This window comes from Temnothorax curvispinosus, unplaced genomic scaffold, assembly GCF_003070985.1.
Source record: "Temnothorax curvispinosus isolate PA1 unplaced genomic scaffold, ASM307098v1 QBEX01009403.1, whole genome shotgun sequence".
NCBI lineage: Eukaryota > Metazoa > Arthropoda > Insecta > Hymenoptera > Formicidae > Temnothorax > Temnothorax curvispinosus.
In genome coordinates, this window is record NW_020219183.1 from 218,922 (window position 1) to 228,880 (window position 9,959).

At 42.7% G+C, this 9,959-nt stretch overlaps 1 protein-coding gene across 2 annotated transcripts in view; it reads left to right on the forward strand.

The window, feature by feature from the left end:
* Positions 1 to 300: 300 nt before the first annotated feature.
* The window catches only part of LOC112458952 (dedicator of cytokinesis protein 3), a 49,068-nt gene continuing 39,409 nt past the window's right edge, over positions 301 to 9,959 (forward strand). For both annotated transcript variants that reach the window (XM_025022793.1, XM_025022794.1), the window contains exons 1-4: positions 301 to 407; positions 8,085 to 8,168; positions 8,905 to 9,098; positions 9,590 to 9,738. In XM_025022793.1, coding sequence (XP_024878561.1) covers positions 371 to 407; positions 8,085 to 8,168; positions 8,905 to 9,098; positions 9,590 to 9,738 — 464 coding nt within the window. In that variant the 5' untranslated portion in view covers positions 301 to 370. The remainder of the gene's footprint in view (positions 408 to 8,084; positions 8,169 to 8,904; positions 9,099 to 9,589; positions 9,739 to 9,959) is intronic.

Below are 9,959 nucleotides of genomic sequence, written 5' to 3' on the forward strand. Positions count from 1 at the left end.
CGGCCTTAGCGGGGGCGGGCGGGCCGGCGGGGCGGCGTTGCCGTCAGTCAGCCGCGGCTCGCGGCCCGTACCGGCAACGCCGCTCGTCACGGCCACCCGTCCGTCGTCGTCGGTCGCGGCGCAGTGTGTACCGTGTGGCGTGTGCGACATTCGCGCGGCCAAACACACCCAATGTTTGTGTTTTCGTGCCGCTCGTGATAACGAGAAAAATTTCGTCGCGGTCGTCTCTCGCGGTTGTCTCGCGCGCGGAGATTGGAGCTCGGCGCGCGCGCCGCAGCGGACGCGCCGCCCTGGTATGTAGCTATCGCTCCGCCGTCGCCGCCGCACCGGCCCCACGTCGTCGGCGTCGCGCCGTCCGGCCGCCCTCGAGATGTGGACGACGACGAAAACCACCAAGTACGGCGTAGGTAAGTCGAGTTTTTATTTATCTTGCGGACGGCGAGGCTGTGCCCGCTCGCTCCCGCATCCTCTCCCTCCGCCGCTCTATAATAACTCCGGAGCGCTCTCGCTTCGGAGCTGTCAAATTCGCGGCGTGGCGCGGCGCGGCGAATCCGGCCCGGCCCGGCTTAACGATCGCGCGGCGAAATCGCGCGGCGTGACAGCTCGCGCGTAGCAGTTTTTGCGGTTCACGACACGCGGACGAACGTCCGCGAGGATCCTCGTGATGGACCGGGCCTGATCTCTCGCTCGCCGGCGGCGGCAACATGCGTGCGTGTATTGCGTGCGCTCTCACCGCGCTGCGCGCGTGTGGGTGCCCCTGCGTGTGCTCCATTCATGCATTGATCGTGCGCGCGAGTAGTAAGGTCCGCGCTTGACAAACCGGGCCCGCTCCCGGATTTCGCGCCTCCGCGCCTCTTTTGATGCGCGACGAATGCCTCTCCGGGGCATCCTTGCCCTCCTGGCTCGCGAACGTTCTGGAACGTGAAACTCGCCGGTAGCGGGATTTTGGGCGATTTCAATAGAACGAGAGGATGAATGAGAATATACTTCGTGATGACGCGACGCGACGTTTCGCATGACGCCGTCGACGGTATTAATTTTGGTGCGCGTACTGGGTAATTTGCTGTATTAGGGACTAAAGTAGTAGTGCGTCGTTATTGTTTCTCGGTACGGGAATGCCCCGCCAAGCCCCGCGTACTTACTCGTTATCATGTTTTGTCATTAGTAAAGATTATAAGCGCGGAGTACAGGAGTCTCAATGACAGGATACCTGGAACCGTAAACAAGAAGTCGCAAATTCATCCTTGCAATCGCTAGCTTTCGAATGATGAGGTAGAAAAGTCTGATGGGAAGTTTAATTAACGTACATTGTCTTTTATTAAAATGCTGCAGCTCGCGCGGTTCTACAAAAAATCCACGCTCAACGTAATCAAAATACACAGACGCCGGCGGTTTACGAAACGTATATAAAAAAACGCATAAGGAAACGTATATTTTTTTACAGGAAGAAAGGAGGTAAAATTACATTTTGTTAAAAAAAGATTACGGGATATTTTCTGCGATTCACAAAATGCGTAACGAAAGATAAACGCGACATGGAATTTTATCGCTGGTATGTCGACGTGCAGCGATTAGCCGCGTTAAAGTGACCGCGTTTCTGCCGAGGATTTCTGACGCGGCGAAAAGAGTGGCGCGAGGAGACGAGGAACGAGACTCCGGCTGTGGAATCGGAATCAATTTACGGCGTTCGTCGTTCGTCCCGGCATTTTTTCGCGATTAATTAACGCTCGCGTTAATCCCCCCGGCGCTCAGTTTAAGGTCGTTACCATCGCCGTCGGCGCAATCTTCTTTCAAGCAGTGCAAGCGGCTCTAATCCGATAAACAGCGCCTTTAATCAGGATGAAAAACCGGATCATCGATCCCTTGATCTTTCTCCTTTTGGTCGTGTTGGCGTTCCTCAACGAGGCCAGTTATCCGGGATAAATGTTTATGAAATTCATTAGATAAAGTTTCGAGCAAGGTGAATAATTACGGGGAAAGAGAGATATATATATAGGTATATATATTTATTTAATCCTTGCCTCTTGCGACTTTGGATGGAGTTCCGTACAATACGCAGTGTTTTGCATTGTTCTCTTTTGCTCATTTTATCCAACTTACTTTGCTTTACACTTTACATTTATGTTTGCTTTTATGTTATATATATAACCATTATACACAATTTTACTTTAACATTATATATTATCTTTTTCAATATTTTACTGCATATTTTATATTTACGTATACAAACTTGTTAAATTTGTCATATTTCAAGTTTTCAAAATTTTTGACCCAACTCTCATCTTTATAATCCTATAGCTTCTCCAGGTTGTCCTAGATCTCACATGTGTATTCTCTCTTCCGTTTCTTCTATTTTCTTCTCATTATTCATCCCCTTTTATTTCTTTGCTCTTTTCTTCCCTTTCTTTTTTCTTTCTTCGCTCTTTCTCTTGCTATTTTTTTTTCATAAATTCTAAACCTTGCCTTTTTGTTCTCCCAGAATCTTTTCTAATATGTGTCGCTTTGTTTTGAAACCTTGCATTCTTCTTTTTTTCAAAACATGTCTCATACCTTCTCACTTTTACGGGGACAGGTATATTTAAGAAAATAATTTCGACAAAACGTTGAAAATGAGTAGCGCAATCTCGCAAAGTTTTCCGAAAACGGACGTTGCCTTAAAATTAAACGGAGCGTCCGACAAGCTAAAATATCTCGGAATTTCTTTCGCGAGTTTTTCAATCTCTGTCCAGATATATGGAACGCTTCGCAGACTCCTTGTTCGCGCGCGATAGCTTCCGGGATTTTTCTCGGCTACGAACGGACTCGCACGGTGTGTCCGAGTGTGTGTATATGTGAGCGACGCGATTAAAGCACAATCTTCCAATCTACCAATGTACGGCGCTATTCACGCGGTCATGCCCCTATGCATTATTTCTTTTTAGCGGGATCGTTGTAGATGTAGAACCGTAACTGCGCCGTCTCTCTCTCTTTCTCTCTCTCTCTTTTCTCTTTTCCTCTTTCACTTTCTCTCTCTCTCTCTCTCTCTCTCTCTCTCTCTCTCTCGTGGCAAGTCTGCAGATGCGTTATTCCTGCCATTACCGTGACCCCTCGTGCTATAAGCTCCGAACACCAAAGGCAGGTCCATTTTAACTCGAACATATCGGAAAAGCCTTCGGAGCGCCGTTCTCTTCTTACGGTATCCCGCCGGTGCCATTTCCGGTGTCCCATAATACTATACATATAGCGCTCTTTTTAAAATTGTAATTCTACTTTTATTACAGAGTGGAATCACGTCATCAGCTTGCCTCTATGTTTTTGGCGTTATTATTGCTTTCATAAAATTTAATGCGTTATTATTGTCTTCGCAAAATTTAATGCGGACAAATTTCATATTCGCGATCAATAACATTGCGTTACGAGCACAAGTCATGTGGAAAACGTATTGCCCAACGTATAACGCGGATAATACATTAAAATGCCAAAAAAGATGACGAATGAACTCCGCGAGAAATAAAACTTTTCCACCAGTATATTCATATGATCCTCCAAGATACATATATTACGAGTCTCACGTCCATCGACGAGACACTATTACGCGATGCAACTTTCGAACCCACTCAGCCGCGCATAAATGTTAATATTAGTATCAGCTATCTCGCAATGTGAGTGACGTTATCGGTGCGTTTCCTGCCGTCTCTCCTTCACCGTTTGTTAACCACATTTTACGCGCGCAAAAAGCTGCCCCCGGTAATTCAGCCGTCGCACGTACGTATGTATATATACGCGTGGATATGACCCACCGGCGCTTTTGACATTTTATGATCGTGCATAAAGCGACGTTTCCGTTGGCGCGAAAAATGTGCGGCGTTCGCTTCTGCCGCGCGCGCGGCGAAAATAGCCGACGATACTTACTTTGCGTAACCGCGGAAAATTTTGTCGTATTCTTTCTCGACTTCCCGGAGATTCACGACAAACTAAAACGATAAGGAAATAGAATAATATATAATAATATATTATATTAAAGTTCGAATTTTTACGATAATTTAAAAAAAGATTTCCAATTTTTATGAATTAACGCGCGTTTTTAATTGTCTGATTATACGCTCTCTATAAGTACAAAAGTAGAGAGTAATTTTTCAAAGGCAAAAAAAGGTACGCGTGAAGAAGACCGAGGCGCTGTCAGAGGGTCCAAAAGGGGCATTATGATTTCAGATGTCATTGTTTATGTCTTCATTTCGCGACCCTTCTGACGCGCTGCAACCCTATCCTCCACCGACATTATTGATATCCGACGCTTTTGGCTCCGCACGTGTGATTCTGCCCACGTGTGTGCGTATACGAGGTGGGAGCTCCGATGGTTCCCTCGTGCGAACTTGCCTTCGGTTGTTACTGTTTACTGTCATGTTTATTGCAAAATCTCGTTCTCGTATAATTTACTTTACGTCTGCAACAGTTTTTTTCTTGCGAGAGAGAGAGGAATGTTTTAAATAAAAATGAACATTTTCACATATAATTTTTCACAGCCTTATAAAAATTTGACAGCGTTTATAAAGTTATCAGTGTACAATTTTGTACATGTTTTCAATGCTCTTTGTTCGCGTCGCGTTTCCTCGCGTTTTCCGTCACTCGCAGTGGACGCGCATAAATTTTTGAGTTTTGGGAGTGGCGCACCACCGAAGACCATCATTGACGCTCCGGGAGAAAGCGGACCGTAGGGGATCGTGCGGAAAGGGCGGAAAATTCGGGAAAAGAACGGCAGACATGGCCGCGCCAGGATCTGTGTCTGCCTGCGGTCCCCCTATACAGTCGCGAATGTTTCGTACGGTCGAGAAAGGGAGTTATCGATTTAATTCCCCGGGAAAAGCTATGGGGGAAAGCCGCGCGACGTGTACACTTCGCGGTCTGTCCTTTGTTCCGTGCCGCGCCGAAAGAATCCTTTCGGAGCGTAATTTTTGAATATTTAGATAATTTTTTATTTTATTATGTGAAAGAGAGAGAGAGAGAGAGAGAGAGAGGAGGAGAGAAAACGACAAAGAGGCACAAATAAAAAAGATGAACAGACATTGAACTCGTAGCTAGCGAAGCTCCATGTAATACGGGGAAACCTGGAGTTTTATTTCTCTGAATTTTATTGTACCCGTATATGTATCATATATATTGGTATTATCTTTCATTCCGCGCGTATTATATATTTCTTGTTTTACTGCATTTACTTCACTACACTTCACTACTTTTATTTTACGGTAAATTTTTTGCCTTTCGTTTATCAAGCTCACTTTGAACTATCTGCTTTGAACTAATTCCACTGTATATTTCCCCGCCTTTTATTCAAGTTATCTTGACGAGATAACTGGTGCGTTCATTGTCCCGAAAACGTTAATTTACGTTGCCCGTGAATTTTCCACGTTTCTGAATACGAAATTAACATAGTATGCAGGAAAAATATATCCACGAAGAAAGCAGCTCGTCCGATCTGTCTCTATTACGCGGGGAAATTTTCTATTAAGGCCAGAGAAGAGACACTATGCGGAATGGTCTGTCTGCCATCCGGTGACGCAAAACATTCCGCGTATAAGTGACATTCTATTGATCGCGCTGTCTCTGTCGCGGCAAACCACGTGGCAGCGCATTGTCGCGGACCTCCGCCCACGGATCACGGCAAAATACCTCATTGTGCTGCCCGGTAAAAAGGAAGGAAGAAAAAAAAAAGACCGCCGTCTGTCATTCGGACGTTTCGTGCCATCGATTTATCTGTCGTCGCGATCCCACAGGTCGCGAAATCTAAAAAGAACGATTTGCAGCGTCGATTGACTTTATTTCGTCGAAGAGAACTGCATAAAGCGTCTTTTGTATTTTACATTCGCTGGCGTAATCTGAATTTACTTCTTTAATCTTGCAAAATTTGGGGTTTAAAGACGCCATTGAAATTCTGATCGATAATTTTAACAAAACGGGAAGAAAAGAGGCTATAAGGGTCAAACGTAAGATTTAAATCTTACAGATAAGGATCATTTGGTACAAATAACACGAGTCGACGAGCTTGCTATTTGGTTTGGAGATCGTGGGCTAACCATTGTTATCGCTGAGGATGGCTCGAAATTGAGCCGAAACGTTTGAAATTATATCCAAGAAAGTGAATAAATGAGACATCACGCAAGAAGAACCGCGTTTGACCCTTATAGCCTCTTTTCTTCCCGTTTTGTTAATTCTCGAGGGTCCGTTTACGATTTATCGATAATTTTAAACTCTTTATTTTATATTTATTCTCTCTATACGTATTAAATTTATTCGTCATTCATTACTTTAATTTGACTTTCAACGAGTTTTGCATTTAAAACTCGATTTCAATCCTCCCTAGGTTGATGCAGCTTGTTGCAAATTATATCACGCTACATCGTCGATATTTGCATTCACGTCCGTTTTTGTTTCGTCAAATTTTATGACGCGTAGCGGCAATCGATGTATGAAACGCGTGAATGAAAACGCATTGCTCGCGAACGTGGAAAAAAATGGGCAATCCATGCGGCGCATGAATGTATGGCTGTCAAAAATTGTGCCACGCTGTCCCACGCGCACGTTGCTCGTAGACAGTCCCAAACGTGGGCGAGCAAACGCGTAGGGCCAGTTAACGTATACAGGATGTCCCAAAAAAAGATGAATAACCGACATCCTGTCATCGTCATAATTTGCGAGTTTCTATACAAGTCGAACTGCATCGCTATTTAATATCGATTGTTAGATAATAATAATTAATAATGTTTCTTAATTAAAAATTATTTTTGAAGTTTTAAATAAATTTTAGTGATATTTTAACGGAGGTTTTCAATGGCGGGAGAGCTGCTTAGGAAAACATTTTGAAAAAATACCTTCCGATATTTTGGATTCTATACTGTGTTATCTTATATTGATAAAAATATTAGAAAATAGATTAACTTTCCATTATATTAAATTTCCGCTGTAGAAATATCGATTCTGAATTTTTCGTTATTTTCTCGACATCTCCATGTATATACCTACCTACCTACGCGTGTGTAAGCCATAAACATAGCTATAAGAAAACGCAGGGAAGAGCTGGAAAAAGGAAGAGAGAGAGAGAGAGGGAGAGAAGGAAAGAGAAGCAGAAGCGGGAAAGAAAAAGAAGTATAGAGACGCGCTCATTGAGATGCGTCTCGCGTGCGTTTCTCCGGCGGCCGAGGACCGGAAGCTGGCTCGTCATACGTGCATCGCCACGCATATCCGGTACACCCCGGAGCCGGCTTATCGTGGCTGACAATTCTAGGAAAGAGGCCCGCGCTACCGATCTCCACGGGGAAACATTAACCCGATCGAAGTCATTTATTGTTACAAGCTCAAGTGTATAGCAGTTATCAACGCGTTGAGTAAAATGCTTAGAAAAATACAACTGCGAAGAGATACAGACTTAATACAATATAAAGCCGTATCTCTATAAAATATGATAGAATCTTATCATTTGACGATATTGCTCAACAACACTTACGTTATATCGATAATTGAAACAGATAATATATTACAATATACAATTATATGATTTATATAAATTAAACATAAATATATATTATGCGTACATAATTATAACATATATGTATGTGTAATATTAATATTAATTAATACTAATAAGTAAGATAATGTTAGTTTATGTACATAAATTGTAGCATATTATTGATATTATATATGCTACAATTTATATACATAAACTAATATTGCGCAAAATGCTCTAATTTTTATTGCACATTATATTACAATACTTTACAGCACAATGCGAAGTGAATTGTAATTCTTGTGTGTACCTAATTATGCCGTAATTTTACTGTCTCGATTAATTCTGATATCAAGAATTATTATGCTGCACTGCTTATAAGCCGTAGCGAATGCAAATAGACATGATTGTGCCGCTTCGTCGCGTGCTATTAACAGATATCAGTCGTGGTGGTCACGTTAGTTTACGCGGCGGATGTAACGAGATCTAGTTTACTGGTGAATGACGGCGGCTGCGCTCGTTAAAAATATATCATCGCGTCATATCGCCGTTCGCCGTGGCGCACAGCTCTCGTATAGATAACGATTCGTTATGATCTCTTTTACAGCTGTGTACAACTGGCGGGGGGACACGCGGTATGGATTACCCCTGGAAATCGGAGAAACTGTGCAGATCCTGGAAGAGTGCGCGGGTACGTAATCCGATATACTTGATCTTATCTCTATTTCTCGCAAGAGATCGATGTACTTACCTTGTACCTCGCCTTGTACCGATGGCGAGTTCTGATATCGCTTAAGGTCAAGGGAAATGATGAAGTTCACCAGGAAGTGGTGATATAGTGCAGCGTAATCACGCATTCTGGAGCGACGAATCGCTAGTGATATAGAATAGATACAAATTAAAGAGAAAAAAATTAAGAGAGCAATATATTATATCATTTTTTTTTAATTTAAAAATTTAAGACTTGCATTAAGACTTCACTAATTTGCCCTATTTGTTCTTTTCATCATTAATTATTACATCATTATACATCAAGCGGTGTTTGATTTGTTACCTCGTTAAAATTAATTTTAGGCAATCAACTCAAATTAACTTGCGGAATTTGGCAGACATGTTGCATTAATTATTTATCAAGCATGAAATAATAATAGAGGTAGAAGATCGTATTTCATAGTTCGTGCAAAATTATTGCATTGACTGATATCAATTTACAATAATGAACGGAATAATGCTATTTCACATTAATTAATTTTAATGTCGATATTAACGTTCATTCATATTCGGTATTATTGTCTAAATTAACGTCTAAATTAGCCGTGTTTGCGCGTCTATATTCTTGGTGCCAGGAATATTAAACCCTCAGACGCGTAAGTCGAATGCGCTCGGCGAAATGCAACTGAAATTGGGGGGATTCCCGACGATTGCAGGCTGGTACAGAGGCTTCTCGACGAAAAATCGCGCGGTGAAGGGGATCTTCCCGAGTTCCTACGTGCATCTGAAGCCCTGCAAAATCGACAATGAGGGCCTCTTCGAGTCCGTTATACCATTGGAGGATCCGGTGGTCCGGGAAGTCACTCTGGTCCTGCGGGAATGGGGTGGCATTTGGAAGAGGTTGTACGTGGTGAGTACACCGCATCCCGTACTCTTCTTTCCGCTCCTCCTCCCTTCTCATTGGGAAAATATCTGTCTTTGTGTTCCGGTTGAAAGGATATTTTCCCGTTATTAAAAATGCGATCGATGAAGAAAAAATTGCGATTCTCTTGTACCTTCTCCTTCATTTATTTCCTTTTGCATTTGATTTCTGCATTATTTATATATCTCGATATTAATAGGGGATTCTTTAAATAAATAGTTATGTCTTTTGATGAATTTTCATTACTCACGTAACTTTCTTCTATCTTTCATATAATTCCCATTTTCTCTACTTTCTAGAAGAAAAGCACGAAACTTCCTTTACTCTTCTGTATATTTCACATTATGTAAAGTTATGCGAAACACGTAAATAGGATTGATTTTATAGTACGCCTCTTTTTCTCTCTATTTTCGGGGATACGTATAAAACTTTTTTAGCGATTTTAAAACGTAATCCTTCGCCCTGGCTATCTGATGCAGGAGCGCGAGGAGTACAAGTTCAATGCGTTGCGTAAAGTGATGCGGGAGCTATTGGAACAGCGGCGGCAACTTTTGGCCGGCACCCTCACCACCGATCAGACGCGGGAGTTGAAGCTGAGGATAATCAATAAAGTGGACTGGGGGAATCGGTAAGTCGGCATAAAAAGTTCTTCGCTATTCCGTATTAAATTCGCGGCACGTGCCGCAGAAACGAGGTCGGGGAGAGAGAACCATCCCTCCTTTCATTCATACTTTTATGAGGGAGAGATTTATTGAGTTTCTTTAATTACTAGTCGATTCGCGTCAATTTTCTCTAACGATGGCACATCGATAATAATATACTCGGAGCAAGATATTCACTGTGTTTCGC